Here is a 21,283-nt window from a genome sequence, read left to right as displayed (position 1 = left end):
GCAAGGGGTCAGGGTGCAGGGTGCAGCAGGGGGCTCAAGGCAGGGGGTTGGGGTTCAAGAGGAGTGTGGGGTGTGGCAGGGGGCTCAGGGCAGGGGGTTGGGGTACAGCAGGGGTGCGGGGTGCGGCAGGGGGTTAAGGACAGGGGGTTGGGGTGCAAGAGGAGTGTGGGGTGCAGCAGGCGGCTCAGGGCAGGGGGTCAAGGTGCAGGGTGCGGCGGGGGCTCAGGAGGGGTGCAAGGTACAGCAGGGGGTTGGGGTACAGGAGGGGTGCAGCATGGGGCTCAGGGCAGTGGGTTGGGATGCAGGAGGGGTGCGGGGTGAGGCGTGAGGCAGGGGGTCGGGGTGCAGGAGGGGTGCAGGGTATGGCAGGGGGTCGGGGTGCAGGGTGCAGCAGGGGGCTCACGGTGCAGGAGGCATGTGGGGTGAGGCAGGGGGTTCAGGGCAGGGGGTCGGGGTGCAAGAGGAGTGTGGGGTGCGGCAGGGGGCTCAGGGCAGTAGGTTGGGGTGCAAGAGGAGTGTGGAGTATGGCAGGGGGTTCAGGGCAGGGAGTCGGGGCGCAGGAGGGGTGCGGCATGGGGCTCAGGGCAGTGGGTTGGGATGCAGGAAGGGTGAGGGGTGAGGCAGGAAGTCGGGGTGCAGGATATAGCAGGGGGCTCAGGGCAGGGGGTTTGGCTGCAGGAGGAGTCTGGGGGGCAGGATCTGGCCCGGCGTGTACCAGAAGGCTCCCTGCCTGTCTGCCCTGCGCAGTTCTGAGAAGAGGCTGGAACGTGGGGAAGGGGAGGGCGGAGGGTCTGTGTGTTTCTGTTGCTTGAGGCACCGCCTCCAGCAGCTCCCACTGGCCGCGGATCCCCGTTCCCGGCCAATGGGAGCTGCTGGGGGCGCTGCCTAAAGCAACAGAAAAACACAGACCCTCCACCCCCTGTTCCCCACGTTCCAGCCTCTTCCCGGAGCTGCGCAGGACAGGGCAGGCAGGCCAGGAGCCTGGCCAGGAGCCTGCCCTGCTCCCGGTGCACATCCGGCTGCCGCTCTGGTAAACACTGCGGGAGGGCGGGGGGGGGGGGAGGAGGGGCTGCGAGGCGCTCGCGGGCCGCAGCAGGCCGCGTGTTTGAGACCCCTGCTCTAAATACTGCCTAGTGTTTTACAGGCTTAAGATTTAGAATGTGCAGGTATTTTGGTTTCTTTGGTAACTAATTCCGACTTTTTGCCTCTCACTTATAATCACTTAACATCTACCTTTTGTAGTCAAACTTGTTTTACTATTTATCTTTACCAGTGAGTTTTCCTGAAGTGTGTGGTAAATCTGCTCAGGTTTACAAAGACTGGTGTATATCCACTTTCCATTGATGAAGTGGTGAACTAATTAATAAACTTGCATTGCTCATCGTGAGCAGTGCACGATGGTATATTCCGGAGGTACAAGGCTGGGAGCTAGGGGGATTTGGCTGGTGCATTTCAATGTGTGATTCATGCGCAGCTCTGGGAGCATTCATGCAATCTAGCTGGACGGGGGGGGCTCCACATGCGGTTTTGCTGATAACAGTGCCTGGAGGGGCTTGCTGCTTGTCACTAGTGAAACATTGAGAGACAGCCCGGGGTGGAGACTTAAGGGGGCACAGTGACCCCACAGTCCCAGGCTGCACCCTGGGGCTCCCTGCACACTTCTCTTACTTTTACCTTAGGTCTCCCTGTGCCCCTAGCTGTCTTTTCTGACAGTATCATGCTTCAGCGCATCTACCAGGAATCAGGTCTGTGCTCAGATCAGGCCTCTCTGGTGAGACAGGCATTCTCTTGCCTAGTTTGAGAATCCTGCTTTGGGCTACCCAGGGCTCTGAGCAGCTTGTTAGCTGTGGCGTGGAACTGGGGCATAAGCAGCTTTCGGAGTGCCAACTAACAGAAATGTAGGCACCTACAGGGTCAGGCGGCAGGATTAAGGTGGAAGTTTTGAAAATGTCAGTGGCACCTAAAAGAGGATGTAGGCCTCAGTTCCCTGTCTGTGAAATGGGGGATAACAGCTCTTCTCTACCACACAGTGGTGTTGTGAGATAAATAAATATATTAAAGATTGTGGTGGGCTTAGATACTAATGTAATGGGGAACACATATATACTCCAGAAGGGATCACACCGTAACAAGTAGTGGAAAGGAACTGACTCTGCACTACTATGAAAGAAGCTAGAATAATTCTTTGCCCCTGTCTGTACCTGGAAATGAATAGCCTCAAATTGCAGCTATGAGAAGAAGAGAGATCAGTAGATTCACCTGGGCAGATGATGTGTGGAGAGGGGCTAAAACTAGACGGGGGCAGGGAGTTTGGTGGCCATCAGTTGAACCAAGGCTCAACTCCTCTTGGCCAGACTGAGCAATTAGCATGGCTGGCACCAGAATTTGTTAAACCTTATTAGACCAAGAGTCCAGCAAGTCTAATATTGCCACCAACGGTGGCAAATGTGCTTCAGCCCGTTTTGCTTTGTTCTCTACTCAGCCCCACGTATCGCTCATTATGCAGCATTCCATCACATCAAATCCACAACAACCAGCCAATGCTAGTTGCAATGTACCTAGACAGTTGTGTATGGCTGTCATGCAGAGGAGTAGGAGAGAAGAAAATTCCTTCCTGGCTCCTCGAAGAGAGTACCAGAAGGGGCTCTGGAGTGCGAAGTAGAGTTCTGACACATGCAACGCCAGAGACCTCACTCTACTCCTTTCTGATCTTCAAAACTTTCCTGCAGGGCAGGACTCTGGAGAAAAAGGTGTTGTGGTTTTCCATTTCCAAAACTCAGTCACCCTAGCTTAGAGCCAAGGGCTGAAAGCCAGGATGAGTTTGGGCTCAATCCCAGACTTGCAGCCAACTCACTGTGCAGAAGGTGAAGGGAGCGCTGGTTGTGGGTATGGACAGCATTACTCATGGGTTTATAGGAGACGATTCAAACCAGAAACAATGCCGTATCTCACATCTTCCCAGAAGCCACAGAAGATTCTGCCCTGAGGAAATTCTCATGAATAGCTGAGCTGGGATTTTAGTTCACATTTGATTTGTTAGGAGTGAAATAGGAACTTGAATGGGAGGTTTTTGGAGGGAATCTTTGGATACATACCCAGATGAGCACTGACATTCCTACCAAACAGCCTCTGCATGTTGGGTCAGTCACGCAGTTCCACCTGGGAGGAGGACTTATCTTCTTACACATTTATAATGCAAACACTTGTTTTCTGGGGTAGCTGTGGTTAACTTATACTGGACAGAACTACAAACAGGAAGGGGGTAAGGCAAGAGCAGTGAAAGAGAACTTGAAAGAATAGGAGAGGCTAATCTCTAACACAGTGTCGCGTTGCTAAGATCCAACCTCATTCACATTGACAGGTTGCTGTATGACAGGACAGAAGGAAAATGGGTTCTCAAGGGCTGAATCCAGCCTCCCTATGCTCAGGCTCTCAGATCCTGTCTTCCCTGCCAGTGGCCCATTTTATCTTTGTAAATTGCTGCTTTCGGTGCTACTACTAATATCCCCAGTCTCCATCATCCCCTTTTATTTTGGTTCCAGCTGAATTCCCTGCCTATTTTAAAATCAAGTTTAATGTAAATTGAAGGTAGGCAGATTGACAACCCTGGAGGCTGAAGTCCTTTCTTTACCTACAACAGAGGCCTGGCCAGTGCAAACTTCCTTATCTCAAAAAACCAAATAAACCAACCCAGCTTTATTCCCTAATCCTGACCTGAAGGATCCAGCTCTAGGGAGGAGAGGTTAATTCAGGCTCAACAGCCCTTTTATTCAGTCCTTGGCTTCTGTTGAGAATGCAAGTATACCCAGAGTCCAACTACGCATTCCGCAGAGGCTACTACAGAGCTACGCAATCACATGGACCCCTCTGGATTTCACAGCTGTTATGTTGCACATTGAGAGCCCAGATTGCTACTTCTTGGCTCTTTCAGAACCAAAGAGAGAGGGGAGCCTGCAGACTAGGGAGAGGGTTTTGCAAAATGTGTGTGTGCTTTTGAAATGCCAAGATTATCTGGGGAAGAGTTCGGCTTTGCTGTCAAGACTGTGTAACACAAACACAAGTTTTCCCTGCCAGTTCAGAAAAGGAAGGGGGGGGCTGGAAAAAAAGACCATCTGGGAAAAAAAAAACACAAATTAACAGCAACTAAATCAAAGTAAACACAATGATTTTAAATGCACAAACTTTACAAGGCCAGATTGGATTTAACTGGTTTTTATGACACTAGCTCCTTCTTTATTTGGCAGGAAACAAGATGGCTAGAAACTTTCACAGGGGTCAGGTGGCTACACTTCAAACTATTCCAGCAGGATGCAAATCCCCATAAGCGACCAGACACCTAGACCCATCGGGTCAACACTCAGTTACCCTATTTGGGGTAAGGGTTAATCATCTAGGACAAGCAGTCTGTACAATGATTGGGTTTGCATGTGGAAGTGCAGGTGGACTAACCACTTCTAGCTTCATGAATGGATGTAACAATGATGGCAACTTAGCACTGCTACAGCATATATTGAATATTTGCTAATTTGTCCAACATCCCCATTTTATTAAGAAGGGAGGAACAAAAAGCCCATAGAAATAACTCACCTAAAGGTCAAACCGTGAGTCTTTGATAGAGCCAGGATGGAGGCCAAGTACCAGTCAGGTGCCATAACCACAAGGCTATCTTTTCTCCCCCTGGTCTAGAGACTGAGGATGAGAGGCTATGTGTCTCCAGCTATCATATTGAGAGTCCTGTGACAGATATGGAAATTTCCTGCAATATCCTTAAATGGCCTTACTCTATTAAATGTACGTATTATCATGGGCCAGGGTTGTATGTAACTTCTCTAGGGGAGACGTGACAGATATAAGACCTGGGAGTTTAAAGTACTACACTGAAAATGTGTCAGACAAGTATGGACTTTTGGGACAATAAATGTTAAGTAGATTTCCTGGGGAAGTCCTATGGAGAAGTTAATGCAAATTCCCCAACTCCACTTATGCAAAAACCCAGCCTTTTGAAGCTATGCTATGAGGAAAGGGTCATTGTCTATGGATTACTTGTTACAGAAGGCCAAGATCAAAGGCCCAAGCTGTATAAAGAAATGGCTGATGTGCCCAGCCTTTGTTCTGGTTCTGGATCTAAAGAGGTATATGAACTTGTAACCATAGGGAAAACCCAGTTGTAAGTTTGAACCTACCCAACCCTGAGGTTGGAGTTGGGGATGACCTCTGGTTAGCTAGCATGCATGTAGGAATTCTTATTGTTTTTATATGTTTTCTCTGTAGTGCTTTTACTTTAAGAATAAATGTGCTTGCCTAGCGGAGCTGTGTGGTAACTTATAACTGAGGGCAACACACCAATCATAGCTCTCAGGGAGAAGCAAAGCACAGACACTGGGATTTTTCAGACAATATGGCTTACTGTGGATATCACAGTGCAATATAAGGAGCAGAGTTGCGCAGCCTTAAAATTCCAAGAGAGAGTCAGACACAGGTCTCCAACCAAAAGAGATGATGGCCGGGAGCTCGAAGCCTAAATTGGTTGCTGTTGGGGAACCACAGAGGGGGAATATGGGTGTAGTTACCCTGAAACTGTGACCCCTTTCTAAAATGAGACCTATCGTCTATGAAATGCTACAAACTGAACGGGGGACACTTTTTTACACCATCCCTTTGGTTGCACAGTCAGATTGTGATCTTTCACTCCTGGTAGTTCTGCCTTCTCCCGAAAGTCAGGATCCAGAGCTGGGCTTCTGGAACATGGTAACCCATTGGAGAGATTCCTTTTGTAGAGGAACATCTCCTGGAGTCACAGCATACCCTCACTCAGAATGTAGTGCTCTAGATAGCCACCTACTAGTCTAGACCTAAACCACCCCTTTCTATTCACAATCTTTGGGGTAGCTTTTCTTGCCCAGAAACCCCAGGCAGTGAACACCAAAAGACAGTAGAAAATCTCTGTAAGAGAAACTTAACCATTGAGAACCAACACCTGGAAACTCACTGCCTTAGCAATCTGGCAGTTGTATCAGCTACTCCAGGAACTGAGAGGGAGAGGAGAACACTGGTAACTGGAAGTGGTTGTGGAATGAGGGGATCAGATAGAAGAGGGAGGAGGTGAGTGTTGGAGGAGGAGAGATCAGATCTTGTGCTGGGCGAGCGGGTGTGCAATCTAAAAGCCAAGATGCTAGAAATAAACAGAGTGCAGTGACAGCTTTTAATCATTCCACCCACAGGCGCAACCTGAGAGTGGGGAATGTTGTGGGGTTTCATTACAGCTCACTGTGGCATGAGAAAAGATTAAAACCTTTCACATGTGAATAAATTACATCCAGGGCTGTATTGATCGGAATCCACTTGGGGACATTTTAACCTTTGATTCTCTCTCACGGAGCTGTGCATCTGTCAGTTCCCATCTCTTTGTCTGGCACAGCTGCACATTTCCTTACATTAACCAGTGGAGGTGCCTGAATAAGAGGACTTACAATAGCTACAGTGTGGCATGTCTTACCGAGTGCACAGGTGCCGCCAGGGAAGCTGTGATCCTCACACAAGCCCAGGTATGGAGAGACCACCTGTTTGACCAGCTCTTCCAGCAATACGTAGCCCTTGCTGGGGCCTGTAGGTTCATGGACACCCTGCAATTCAAGCATCAAAGCAAATGTGTCATCACACAACTACACAGCTTCCATCACATATTCTGGGAGCCAGAATGCCTGGGGTCTACTTCCAGTTCTAAAGGAGTAGAAACATGGGGATATTTATGGCAGAATTATACCACTGAAGTTATACCAGTATAACTCCACATGTAAACATCTTATTCTGGAACAAGAGTGCCTTTATGACACTTAGCAACAATCTAAACCAGAAAAAGGCACTCTCCATGTGTGGACCCACTTATTCTGCAAGAAGAATGTCTTTTCTGGTTTAGTTTATGCTGTTTTGCAAAGCATCATAAAGACCCTAATCTTCCAGAATAAGAGTGTCCACTATATCAGTATAACTGTACTAATATAATTATACTGGTAAAGTTCTGCCAATAAATTTCCCTATAAAGACAAGTAGCACTGCTACAGCATATATTGAATATTTGCTAATTTGTCCAACATCCCCATTACATTGACTTGGGCAAATCACTGCCCCTCCCTGAACTGGAACTGTAAGTCACCACCCCTCTCTTCTCCTTCTTTTATCTGTAAAGCTAACCTATCTAATTGCGGATACAGACTAACACGGCTTCTACTCTGAAACCTATCTAACCCAGGTGTTTGATGATAGAAACTCATTATAGATTTCTATAGTTTTCTTGCAAAGACTAGCTAAGAATTTCTCCTTTTAGTAATAAATTCCTCACTCTGGCAATTGCCCCTCCACACTCAACCTTCTTTTCCTAAAATCTTTAAAAGAGAAATTCAACCTTCACTCGGATGGCTCCTGTTAGCACCACTTGGATTTCAATAATTATGGTTGGAAAACTAAAAGTTCTTAGGTAATCACAAACTTAGTCACTTTCCACACTGATTGTGCTTCAGAAACTTTAATTGCTCTTGGTTTTTCTCTCTCTCTTCCTTTTAAAGGAAAAAAAAAAAACATGGAAACTGTATGGAAATAAAACCCAGAGGACCCTACATAAAGGTCTGGAATCTGGATATTTTCCATGGTTTCCACATCAGGCTGTATACGATGACACAGCTGGTACACTTGGATGTGCAGATCATATGTGGAAGATTCTGTTCCTGTTCCCTTGAGGTTTGGATGGGTAGGCTGGTTCCCTTAGAACATTTGTGTTGCTTGAGAGGGACCCTTGGAAGATCTATAGCCCATTGCCTGCTGCCAAGGGTACTCCTCCCATCAATGCTCTTCCCCTCACAGGCAAAGCTGGACCCCAGCTCAACCCCGTAACTAGCTGAGAAAGCCTATATTAGGAGTGAATAGCCAGTGCTCATCAGATTCCATTGTCTCATGTGAGTGAGAGAGAGCACTTCCCTGTCAGTGTAAAGCTGTTGAACTAGAAGAACTCGTATATGGGGGTCGCAACTATGAGAATTGTAATCAGAAGTGAAAGGCATTTGGAGATGCTCTAAGATCCGTGTGTAAGTGAAGCAAGAGCACTGGGACTTCTCAGTCACCAAGGAAAAAGTCCCAAGACCCCAGAGTTTGGTTCATTTCCTTCCCACTGGGACAGCTTGACCCCCTTCCATCTGTTTGCTCAGGAAACTCAAGCCACAATGCCTAATATTCAGTTTAGTTCATTTTCATGTCCAGCTTCCCCACATGAACACACACAACTCCTTCCCCAACCTCATCATGCCGACTGGTTTTCTTCTTTTCAGGGGCAATATGAATTGGTGGCTGTGAGATGTGTATGCATGGGTGAGAGACAGATAGAAGGAGAAAAAAAGAAAGGAAATTCCCTACCTGTAGAACCAGCAGCATCTGGACAATGGAAGCTGGGAGCTTTGTTTGGACTAGAGGAAGAATCTCTTCCAACTTCAGCTTTAATAAGACCAAGTCTCTGAAGCCGAGCAGGGCAATCTGGCGGATAGTTAATTCCTGACCCTGAAAAAATACAATTTGGAAATGTGTGTGTGCATAATGCGCACACGCACACCCACACACACCCAAAGCCTGTCTTGCAAATTATTGTTGTGTGCTGTTATGGTAGAGCACCCATCCGCTGCTCAGCCTCATGATTCCTTATACTGTTGAGTAGCCTATTTAGAGAGCACCTTTCCTGCCCCATTTCTAATCTATGAGTGACAGTTATGCAAAAAATGAGCCATGATCTCAGCAGAAAATGACACTTAAGCTTTATACAGGGTAAAACGGATTTATTTGGGTTTAGACCCCATTGGGAGTTGGGCATCTGAGTGCTAAAGACAAGCACACTTCTGTGAGATGTTTTCAGGTAAACTTGCAGCTTTGGGGCAAGTGATTCAGACCCTGGGTCTGTGTTGGAGCAGACAGGAGTGTCTGGCTCAGCAAGACAGGGTGCTGGAGTCCTGAGCTGGCAGGGAAAACGGGAACAGGGGTAGTCTTAGTACATTGGGTGGCAGCTCCCAAGGGGGTTTCTGTGATCCAACCCGTCACAGTGTTAGTTTCCAGAAATCACTTCCATATGATGGAGGTTCGGTAGCTTATGGTTGAAGGGCTCAGTTACATTCCAAGTGGACACTTTTCCCCATCTCAAAAGCCACTACTATACCCTTAATGGCATTTGAAGTAAAAAAGTCACAGGCTGAATGGGTCCGAAAACTGACGGGACCCTCTCACTCAAAGACATGATTCCTCCAGAACAGTGCCACATGTGTGGATCAATACAGTTCCTTTCTGCAGGGAAAGGAGGCTGTTCTTGTTACTAAGGCACTGGACTCAGAGTCCAGTGATCTGGATTCAGTCTCCAGATCCACCACCAATTCCCTGTGTGATTGTGGCAAGTCACTCTGTGCCTCAGTTCTTCATCTGTAAAATGAGAATAGTGCTTCCCTAACTCAAAAGGGAGTGGCAAGGAGATGTTTATGAGGTTCTCCGATACTACTGGGATGTATGCCTTAGGAAAATGTAAAAATAAATAAAATACAAAGGATCTAGATTTCCTTCATATCATTTACTTTAAAAATTCACAAATTTCTACAGTAACTTTTGTTCAGTTTCTCGTTATTGAGACACCGTATAGCAGCAAAGAGATTTTCCCTGCAGCCATTAGTGGAAAAGGGTGTCACCACTAAGCAACACGGTATCACTTTTTCTGTAGCCAGGAGAGCTGTTAAAATACAAGGAGAGCAGAAGCAACTCCCAATAAAATGGAAAGAAAGATTCTTCTCCTCAAGGAATTTAGTACATTAAAAACCAGGTTTCGGCATCTCACCCTGCTAGACTAGGTCACTCCATGTCTCCAGAATATGTACGCACATGAACATGTGCGCGCACACACACATAGCACAAAGAGTAAAAAGACTTCTCAGTTGCACAATTTCACCTGTACCCCACCCCCCAAACACACATACCTTCTAGCATCTGCAGCAAGTACAGCCAGGAGAGAGTAAAAACAAATATATTGGACGGTTAGCAATCATCTTTAGATAAGTTCTCTCGGCCACTTTTAGGAAATGCCATCTTTAATCATTAGGAAAGGGCAACCTTCAAATTTCAACTGCTGACTTTCAAGCGATAAAAGGAAAAATCAAATACATCTAGAGTCTGGTTCTCCAGGAGCAGAGACAGACCAAACGGGAAGGCCTAACATTTCTAAGAATTCCATCCTACACAGATGATGTGTTTTTGGTGCCTTTTCAGACCCCTCCCTCCACCGCCTCCCTCACGACAGGTGAGAAGTTATAAACATGCTCATTTGTCAATAGCTCCTCAACAATTAGGATTGCTGGTGCTGGAAATCCTGACCAAAACTATTATTATTTGTATTACCGTAGCGCCTAGGAGCCCTAAGTCATGAGCCAGGACCCCACAGCGCTAGGCACTGTACAAAGAGAACAAAAAGACAGTCCCTGCCCCCAAATGGTTTACAATCTAAGCAAATTAAAGAAGTAAAATATAGGTTTAAAATCGAAACTCCTTCAGGAATGTGACACTCGGCTGCTTAGCCTTGTAAGCGGGACTTAGAGAGAAACCAGAGTGATGTTACTTTGCAGGTACTGTACATATATGTCCACTCATCACGAAAGCATCCAAGACCCAGGGAGACATTTTCAAAGGTACAAATGACAATTAGGTGCCTAACTTCCGATTAAAGTCAATGGGAGTTAGAAATCTTTACAAATTTCTCCCCTTGACTAGACGCAGGATTTGCCCCAGTGCCAGCCAGACATTGGAATAGCTGTGCCAGTGCTATCCTCTAATGCAGACAGGCAAAGCCACTACTTGCAGTGATGGAGCTATAGCTACTGCAATGACTAAAGAACTAATGACGATAATTGGGACAAATCCTCAGTCTAGACAACGCCCAAGTACAGTCCGGTTGTATCAGTGCTTAAGCACTGTTTAAACTCCACCACAGACAGGCTCCTAACAGCCAGAGAGGACAGGACCAAACAGGATTCAAAACATTGCACTCTACCTTAAGTTACCTAGTTTATCACACTAGTTACATTTACATAATTCACTAGGACAAACTTCACTAGGAGCCCATTTGGCCCAAACCATGGTTTAAAGTTTTTAAAACCTGTTTAGCCAGCAGAGATGGAGCCTTAATTGCTGCAGGGAGAGAAGGGGAGCACCAAGGGACCATTAAGCAGGTACTGTTGTTGCATTCCCTCCCCATCTCCCAGACTATATGTTAATCAGGTTTACCTGGACAGGGTAGAATATCGCCTGGAGTGTGGGAAGGGTCTCTGTGAAGAAGTGATCCCAGATTTCAGACAGGATATCAATGCGATCCTCACCTAAAAGCACAGGAATTTGGAGGGAGAAAAACCCTTTAGCAATTAGGACACTACAATCAGATTCAAATGTCCCAGTGCTCTTTACCTTTCTAGGTGAGCATCACAAACCCGCCTCATTTAGCGTCTCCTACCCCAAAGTAGACAAGTCTTGGCAGCTTTAGCTGAGTTTTGCTTGGTATTTGTTCACAGCAAAGAAGTGAGGGGGCATAAATCTATGATCAGAAACAGCGGAGTCCCTCCCAGCTCTAAGAACACAGTTCCACATGAAAGTAAAACAGCCCAATTAAAGTAAAAGGGTGATGCTGCTCCTTAGGCAATAGGGTCTATCTCCACTGGCCAAGTATGTTGCGATTAAAAAGCACCTAATAAACATTAAGCTGATATTCCAGTATGGTCTCACTGAGCAGCTATGAATGAAGCAGACAGGAGAGAGCCCAGAGGCTGAAGTCAGGGAGCCAATGCTGTACAGATACCTCTTTAACCAGCTAGATTAATTCTGAGATTCTCCCTGCCCCAAACATAGATCTAGAAGTCACAGAACAAACCCACCCGCACACCGGTTGTAACAAGCCACAAAGCCATAATGAGAAGAGTGCCTAGCGAAGTTTTAAACTTGGCAACTCACAAGGTTCAACTGCTCCCATTGTATCCAGCCAGCCACAACAAAAGCTTCAACTATCACAAGTTTGGATTTTTAAAATAAATGCAGACTGAAAGTCATGCAATCCGTAACCCACATGGCAAGCATGTAGCTTTCATCACAAGGTGATGTATAAATGATCATGCAGTGGGGACATTTGGTCATTTAGATGGAATATTTTTTAATTAACTCATGAATAAACTCAATTCACAAAGCTTCTTGTGTTTCTAAAAAGTTAGGCTGAGATTTCCAAGCTGCCTAGTGGATTTGGACATCCAGTTTCCCATCCCCTAGTCCAGGCTTTTATATGGAGAAAAACAATTGTTGTGGCACAGGTGGGCCACAGAGTTTTTATAGCATGCTGGGGAGGGCCGGGGGGAGGGGGGGGGCGCTTAGAAAGTAAAAGGTTGAGAAACCCTGCCCTAAGCAGCTTGGAAATCTCAGTTTTAAACTTGTGTGTAGCAGTTGTATCAGTTCCTCACAGAGGGACTTATATTTAAGTTGCCTCTCTTTAAGTTGCGTCTCACAAGAATATTATTTACCTGTACTGAAATGTTTTCCAAATGCAGGAAAATTCCAAAGACTTGCAGTTTTCATGTTTACTACTGATTGTTTCCCCTAGCATGACTGTAACACACCTTACTTGTGATCTAAGCCATCAGAAAGAGAACGTGCAACCATAGGACCTGATTCTGCAAGCTTTATCTCCCAGGAGTAAAGGCCCTATTGACTTCAACAGATTACAGGATCAGGTCCTATGTCTGCTTTTTAATCCCAACTGCAAGAATACACCAAAAAATTCATCCATCAGCCCTGATGGAGCCATGCTTTATTCACACTGTCAATAATGACAGGGAAGAGAGAAGGAGGACCCCGCTAAGCACTGAGGATAGGATGGAGATTAAAGATAATCTAGGTATGGCCCAACCTAACCGAATACTTTGCTTCAGTTTTCAATAAGGGTAATGAGGAGCGTGGAGGCAGTGTCAGGGTGGCTAATGCGAACAAGGATATGAAAGTAGAAATTACCACATCCGAGGTGGAAGCCATTCTCAAACAGCTTAATAGGACCAAATCGGGGGACGAAGATAATCTCCATTCAAGAATATTAAAGGAACTGCACATGAAACTGCAAACCCAATAGCAAGAATTTTTAATGAATCGGTAAACATGGGAGTAGTATCCTATGCCTGGAGAATTGCAAACATAGTATCTGTATTTAAGAAAGGGGAAAAAAGTGATCTGGCAAACTACGGGCCCGTTATTTTTACCTCAATTGTATGCAAGGTCTTAGAACAAATTTTGAAAGACAGAGTAGATAAGGACATAGAGGTAAACAGTAATTGGGATAAAATACTAAATGTTTTCGCAAAAAGTAGATCATGCCACACCACCCTGATCTCCTTCTTTGAGAAGATAACAGATTTGTTGGATAAAGGAAATGCAGTAAAGATTTCAGTACAGTTGCACATGGGAAATTAATAGTTAAACTGAAGAAAATGGAGATTAAAATGAGAATCAAAAAGTGGAAAGAAACTTGTTTATGGGGAGACTAAAAGGTCATGATGAAAGGTGAACTATCAGGCTGGAGGGAGGTTACTAGTAGAGTTACTCAATGATCAGTCGTGGGACCAATCTTATTTAATATTTACATTAAATGACTTTGGCACAAAATGTAGAAATGTGCTAATAAAATTTGTGGATGACACGAAGTTGAGAGGTATTGCCAGTACAGAGGAGGACCGGACTATCATACAAGAAGATTTGGACAACCTTGAAAACTGAACTAATAGGAATGGGATGAAATTTAATACTGCAATAGTGAATTTAGGGACTACCACAAGAATTTTTGCTATAAGCCGAGGATGTATCAGTTGAAAGCGAAAGCGGAGGAGAAAGACCTGGGTGTATGAGCCACCAATGTGATGCAACCATGAAAAAAACCAATGTAATCCTAGGATGCATTAGGCAAGGTATTTCCAGTAGAGATAGAGAAGTGTTATTACCATTATACAAGGTAGTAGTGAGACCTCATCTGGAATACTGCGTGCAGCTCTGGTCTCCTGTGTTTAAGAAGGATTAATTCAAACTGGAACAGGTTCAGAGAGGGCTACTAGGGTGATCAGAGGAATGGAGAACTTGCTTAATGAAAGGAGACTTAAGGAGCTAGGCTTGTTTAGCCTAACAAAAAGGAGGCCGATGGAAGATATGAATGCGCTTTATAAATACATCAGAGGGAAACACCAGGGAGGGAGAGGAGTTACTTAAGTTAAGGGCCAATGTTGGCACAAGAACAAAGGTATATAAACTGGCCTTCAATAAGTTTTAGCTTGAAACTAGACGTAGGCCATGTCTACACTAGCAAACTTACAGCAGCATGGCTGTAGCGATGCAGCTGCACTGCTGTAAGATCGCTCATGTAGCCGCTCTATGCCAATGGGAGAGAGCTCTCCTGTCGACATAATTAAACTGCCTAAACGAGCAGTGGTAGCTGTGTCAGTGGGAGAAGCTCTCCTGTTGACATAGCGCTGTGCATACGCGCTCTTATGGCAGCAAAATTTATGTCACTCGGGGCAACATAAGTTTTGCCTACATAAGTGACAGTGTAGACATGACCACTCTTCTAACTATCAGAACAGTGAAGTTTTGGATCAGCTTTCCAAGAAAAGTAGTGGGGGCAAAAAACCTAATTTTTTTTCAAGTTTGATAAAAGGGATAGTATGATGAATTGCCTACAGTGGCACGTGGGCCACCTGTGACTGCTATTAACAAATATCTGCAGTGGCCGGAGATGGGATGCTAGATGGGGAGGGCTCTGAGTTACTACAGAGAATTCTGTCCCAGGTGTCTCTCTGGCGGGTCTTGCCCACATGCTCAGGGTCTAATAGCCATATTTGGGGTCGGAAAGGAATTTCCTCCCAGATCAGATTGGCAGACACCGGAGGTAGGAGGGAAGAGGGAGGGGATGTTTGCCTCCCTGTCAGCATGGGGCACAGGTCACTTGCAGGTTTGAACTAGAGTAAACAGTGGATTCTCTGTAACTTGAAGTCTTTAAATTAAGATTTGAGGATTTCAGTAACTCAGCCAAAAGTTTTGGGCCTAATACAGGATGGGTGGGTGAGGTTCTGTGGCCGGCGATGTGCAGGAGGTCAGACTAGATGATCATAATGGCCCTTTCTGTCCTTAATGTCTATGAGTGTGTGGATAGGTTTTAGGATCCCCCTCCTATCTGTCTCAGGGCTGAGCTGTTGCAATGCGTGGGAATGGAAATAAAAGGAAAGGTAATCTTTAGCAAGGGGAAGTGGTGTATTTGTGCAAGAGATCATAAATCCTACAGAAATTTGAAGTGCTGCATTAAGAGCAGAAGTTCTGATTAAGACAAACATGCATTAAAAACGTTGCTGCTCTCTGCAGCATGGGCATTACTTTGACTCAGAGCTGGGAAGGGAGCTCTCTTTTTGGAAGTCAAAGCTAACTGGGAAGTGGGCACAAGTGGCTCTTGTTGCAGTGACCACAAGCAAGATTCGCTGGAACAAAGCGATAAATTTATGAAAGAACGGGGAAGAAAAAAAAAATCAATGCTTGGAAATTCCATGAATCATCTGGCTCCTAACTGCATCACAGTGATCTTAGCTCCTGTAAGCACCGTGTTTACAATGCCACCTCAGACAAATGAAAGGGCAGCAGGAAGGCCCTTGTCTGTCTAGCTGGAACATCTTTCCCAAGCAATCAGCAGCCACATGCTGGCACCTTTGTTTCATTTTAACATGATGATGGATGACTCACAAACCCGCTGCCAACGGGAGCTGTATGTTTTAATCTGCATCACAAATTGGGACAGTTTTACAAGGGGTTTTTTGTCTGTTTGTTTTAGAGTTTTGTTAACTGGCCAGTGTTTGTTCTTTAGAAAGCGGAGGGGTTGGTAAAAGCAAGACAGAGATCCCTGTTTCGGATACTGAGTGCAGCACACCCTTGGGACTAGTCTACACTAGCAGAGCTACAGCAGCGCAGCTGCACCAATGCACTGTAGTTCGTCTGGTAGACAAGTATCAGGGGGTAGCCGTGTTAGTCTGTATCTACAAAATACTCCTTGTTGTTTTCGTCTGGTAGAGACACCCTATGCCAATGGGAGAGAATTCTCCCCTCGACCGTGAGTAGCAATGCCATCAGGAGAAGCTCTCCCGCCAACATAGTGATGTCTACACTAGGTTGGTGTAACTTACATCATTTGGGAGATAGCTTATTCACATCCCTGAGCGACATGAGTTATACCGACACAAGTGGTCGTGTCTACAAGCCCTTAGATATAGTGTGCAGACTCCATTCCTCCCGTATTCTCCTTTACAGGACTGCACCAAACAAGTGGGCAGTAAGTCAAACGGAAGGTGGCCCCTGTAAGGAGGAGGTTAGCAAACCCTGCGGCTCCTGCACGCTGGGATTACTGACCTGCTCACTGGCAACACAGGGGTTGAGATATCAAGTTAAAAGAAAGCAGTGCTAAGGAATCCAGCAGTGCAAGAGTATGTGTCTTTATTGGCATTTAATGACCCAGAAAAAGCGGGTCAATGGGGAAGCTGGCTTGCTGATGATCAGAGGCTACAAAACTGGGTCAGTAAATGGCAATCTAGTTTTCAAGAGCCAGAGCTGCACAAGTCAATTAGGCAAAAGTGACTTATCACCAAAGCTCAACCATAACAGCCGCTGTCCCACTGTTCTCCCCCCACCAGACCTTCAGGTGCAACTGGAGCATGACACTGTGGGGCCAGCAGTTTGAATGGCCACTAGCTCTTCACATATGGAGAGTTTGAGTCCTAATGGGGTTTCATCCCCATCCTGGTGAAACACACACACATTCTAGTACATTTGTTGAGGGCTTTCAACAGAACAAAGCTATGATATTAGTGGTACCAAGGTTATGGTCACAAGACTCATGAGTTCAGGCCTTTCTGCACCGTTTCAAACCATCTTAAGAAATAAGGCAAAAGCCTGTAAGGGCTTAACACTGTTTAAAAGCAGGGAAACAAGATTCACATCAAGGATTGGCACCATTTGGAAACTGGGTTTAAATTACACTGCAGAACCATGTGTGAGTCTTCCTGGTGAAGAGAGGGGCTGGTGGAAAAGCCTCAGTCGTGCTTCTGACTCAACAAGATCCAACATCCCTCAAGTAACATACAAGCTGCAGTACAATGTAGTTCCCAGAGGGTAGCATGGATATGTTAAACTCATTCAGCTGTATGCTAGCTTGAACTGGGCTTAGTCAGTGCATGTGATCTCAGTTGCATAGAAGGGGCCTTAGAATTTCCAGTCGTGTGAATCATTCAAAGATGATGGGGTTATGACAGATGAATCTCAGCTGTCCAATCATCAAAGGCTGACTCACAAGGGCCCTCCAGGACCCCATTCCAAAACAGTCTCTCTATACTTGCCTTCGCACAGCTTAACCTTCTCCTCTATGAACAGCAAGCCCTTCGCAAGGAGCTGGTTCTGCCAAGAGAGAAGAGAGAGACATGCATTTGCTTTTCCCAAGACTTAAAATAAATTGTGAAGACAGTTTTATTGCTGTTATTTGCTTGACATGCAGGTGTCGAAAGTTCAGTCAGAGCACTCCCAGCCCTAACACTGGACTTAGGCACCTTAAGAATCTCACACAGGGTATTAACCCCTACCTAGCCTACAGCTATTTTTGCAGAACAACAGGTGCAGCAGATACATGGAGCATTTCACAAAACAACTGGACTTTCAGGTGAACTGAAGGCTGAGCTTGTTTTAGGCCACAAGACTGGGAATCAGGAGAATCAGGTAGGTCTCTTCCTGGGACTGCCACAGCTTTCCTATGTGCCCTTGGGAAAAGCCATTTAGGGCAGATTTACCCAAGTATTTAGGCACCTAAAGATGCATCTAGGCACCTGAATTTACAAAGGTGCCTAATCTTCTTAGGCACTTCTGTAAATCCCAGTAAGCACCTAGTTGCATCTTTAGGTGCCTAAATGCCTTTGTAAATCCAGCCTTAGACTGTCTGTGGCTCAGTTTCCACACCTGTAAAAAGGGTTAACACTTACCAACCCGCTAGCACTGTTGTGGGAAGAAAATCAGTTATTCTGAAATGATTTGAGATTCTTGGATGGAAGAGCTAGAGATGGGTAATGTACATATTCTCATCTCAGAAAGGTTGGACCCTACCACAGGCATTGCATCAATAGAGAATGTGCCTCCTGCTCATGGGAAATGCTGTACCATCAGAGCAAAATGGATATTCAGGAGGTATCTCTCTCTCCCACTGTACAAAAAGTGTGGTATCTACCAGGTTGTTGTTTCTTTTCATTGCCATAATATCCCCGAGAATCAGTTACTCTGAACAGGTAATTGTGTGGGAGTCACAACTTTCGTCCCCTATTCTCCTTTAACCAATGGGGAAGCAGTGCCAGTCTGAATGCCCAATGTACACTGTCCGCACAATATTCTGTAACACAGAAGCAGCCTTTAGACCAGCAGGAGTCACAGGCCTCCATAGCACATAGCCATCCCTACGCTGCCAAGTGTTTGCACTGTAACTGTAAATGAAAAGTCAGAAGAGAAGCATTACCAAGTGTTAAATACTAGTTTGCCACAGGAGGTGTTATCTTCTGCCCACAAAGGAAGGCCCACAAACACCAGACAAACCACTGTGGAACTTCAGAGGACAAAGACTTTGTTGATTGCCCCCACACACATACACACATGAAGAGGAAAAGTGCATGAGGACTCATCCCATCAGCTTGAACTCTGCTGCTTGGACCCTGAGGAACAAGGATTACTAAGCATAAGCAAAGAATTGCCAGTGCTTGGCCTGAGTAGCTCTAAAGGACATACAGAGCTTGCTCATTATAGAAGCTTCTACCATCTTTTGAAATCCAAGACTAACTTGCGTGTGTGTGTGTGTATATATATATATATATGTTTATCTTCTTTAACCTTGTAAATAACTATTTTCTTTTTCTTAGCTAACAAATCTTTAGTTAGTTTATTATAGGATTGGCTACAAGTGTTGTCTTTGGTATAAAAATCTAAAGTGCAATTGACCTGGGGTAAGTGACAGGTCCTTTGGGACTGGGAGCAACCTGAATATTAATGTGATTGTTGCTGTAAGAGACCATCTATCTGCATGCACTAGACTTAAGAATTTATCCATGTAGGTGCGTGTGTGAGTTAAATCTGACCCTTCAATGTTGCCAAGGTCAGCAAGACCCCAAAGTTCCCAGCTAAGCAAATCAGTCGTTGAATTCAAAACAGCAAGAGGCTCCTTCTGCCCTGGAATCTTATGCAATTAAAGCTTAGCACTGACATGCTACATTGATAGGTGCCCTAGAAATACGTGAGATTAAAAAGCAACCTTCTTCCTTTGGCATCTTTACTTTAGTCTGAAATCTTGGCAAAGAGCCTTTAAGAAAGAGAACAGCTCCAGTAACTTGATTTGGGGCTGTCCCATACGCAACTCACCTAGAAAGGTTCCCCAAATACACAGAAAGGGCCAAAATCTGCCTTCAAGTCAATGATGTTGCAAGGAAGACAAGTCAAGACAGAATTTGTTTCCAGGAATATACATTTGATGGAACCAGAGATGGTTAAGACATTTAGACTGGACAGCATGTATGGGAGCTGCAATGTGGATGGAGTGCTAGCTATTGCTGGCTTTCTAAAACCATGTTATCTGACCCTGTTCAAAGCAGCTCTAATTATTCCAGTACTTTGCCAAAATTGCCAACACTGGGGAAATCGGTGGCATAGAAAGGGCCAAAGATGTCATCAGAGATCAGAAATTCAAGCTGTCAAACTGGAAGCCATTCTCACAATGCCAAGAGCAGCTATTCTGCAATCATAGACTTGCCAGCACATTGCTTTTTCCTGTTGGCATCCACAAGCTTTTAACTAAGGTTAACGAGAATCATTTGTGCCTCATTTGCAAGCAGATTAAGGAATTCAAATGCATAGGCCCTTAGGGCTCCATTCCCCACGTACTAGTCCCTGCATGCAGGCAATTTCACATCCCTGGAACAAACAAGCAGGAGCTACCCAGATCAGTGTGGATGCAATGGTGTTAGGGGACTAGATAACAGCGCTTTAGTCCACAGAAACAATTTATGGTTTGGGCATACATCATAGATGGCACATGTGTTTCTGCATCATGTACAGCCCTGCAAAGGTCAAAGGCTTTTGCATGATTTAGAAATGCAGTTACAATATGCTTTTTAGTAGGGTCAGATAACACAGTGCTTTGAATGCCAGCAGCAGATGTCACCCCATCCATGCTACAGCTCCAAAGGTTGCTAACTAGGATGAGTCAAGCATTTTCCACTAAAACTTTTTTCCAGTGGATAATTTGGGGTTTGTGAGAACAGGTTTACACTTAAACCACTTTAGTAAAGTCGTTATTACGCCAACAGGAAAGCCTCTCCCATCAGCATAGTTAATTCACCTCCACAAGAGGCAGCAGCTATGTCGATGGGAGAAGCCCGCCAGTCGAAATAGCAGTGTCTATACCGGGGGCTAGGTCAGTATAAGTGCGTCGCTCGGGGGGGGGGGCGGGGGGATTTTTTAATTCCCTGAGCAATGTACTTATAGAAATGTAAGTTTGTACTATAGACCTGGCCTGACTAAACTAAGGTTTTTGCAAACAGGGTCTGCTTTCTGTGAAAAATTTCAACTTTCTGATTTGTTTTTTTGACAAAATGTCAAACATTTCTGCAGAAAATCCCACCCCCTATTTTCCAACCTGCTTTATAGTGGAGACAAACCTTCTGCCCACAAAGCTTCAGGCTTCCTACATTGCAAATACTGGTGGAGCTTTAATTGACTCAAAATTTCCTAAGGGTGAAGACAGGTCCTTTGAGAGACACATTCACTTTTCTGGGTACATCACTACAGATTTTGGATGCAGTTGTAGCCATGTTGGGATCAGGATCTGAGAGAGACAAGGTGGGTGAGATAATAGCTTTTATTGGACCAGCTTCTGTTGGTGAGAGAGATAGAGAGACAAGCTTTCGAGTCACACAGAGCAAGGGGCACTGGAACGGGGGGGCCACAGGGTCATGGATCCATCACTTTTTACCGACCACAAGGGTGAGCAATGGGGGGGGGGGACAGGGGCAGAGGGGAGTGAGCAGGAGCGGGTCTTGGGGGGAAGTGGCGGCATGAGGATGGGGCCTTTGGGGGGGAAGGGGCAGCGCAGGGGCAGGGCTTCAGGGGGAAGGGGCATCAAGGGGGGGCAGGGCCACAGTTC

General features: G+C 45.5%; 1 protein-coding gene across 6 annotated transcripts in view; it reads right to left on the bottom strand.

Moving 5' to 3' along the window:
* The window catches only part of PRR5L (proline rich 5 like), a 69,848-nt gene that overhangs the window by 8,600 nt on the left and 39,965 nt on the right, over positions 1 to 21,283 (bottom strand). For 5 of the 6 annotated variants that reach the window (XM_054025135.1, XM_054025131.1, XM_054025134.1 and 2 more), the window contains 4 exons: positions 17,454 to 17,511; positions 11,293 to 11,384; positions 8,404 to 8,544; positions 6,497 to 6,623 (listed from right to left, as the gene is read on the bottom strand). In XM_054025135.1, the coding sequence (XP_053881110.1) occupies positions 6,497 to 6,623; positions 8,404 to 8,544; positions 11,293 to 11,384; positions 17,454 to 17,511 (418 nt within the window). The remainder of the gene's footprint in view (positions 1 to 6,496; positions 6,624 to 8,403; positions 8,545 to 11,292; positions 11,385 to 17,453; positions 17,512 to 21,283) is intronic. The other variant, XM_054025136.1, reaches the window with a different exon arrangement.

The sequence above is a fragment of the Malaclemys terrapin genome, chromosome 4 (genome assembly GCF_027887155.1).
Source record: "Malaclemys terrapin pileata isolate rMalTer1 chromosome 4, rMalTer1.hap1, whole genome shotgun sequence".
Lineage (NCBI taxonomy): Eukaryota > Metazoa > Chordata > Testudines > Emydidae > Malaclemys > Malaclemys terrapin.
Note: the sequence above shows the minus strand (reverse complement) of the source record. Positions and strands in the feature narration are given on the sequence as shown.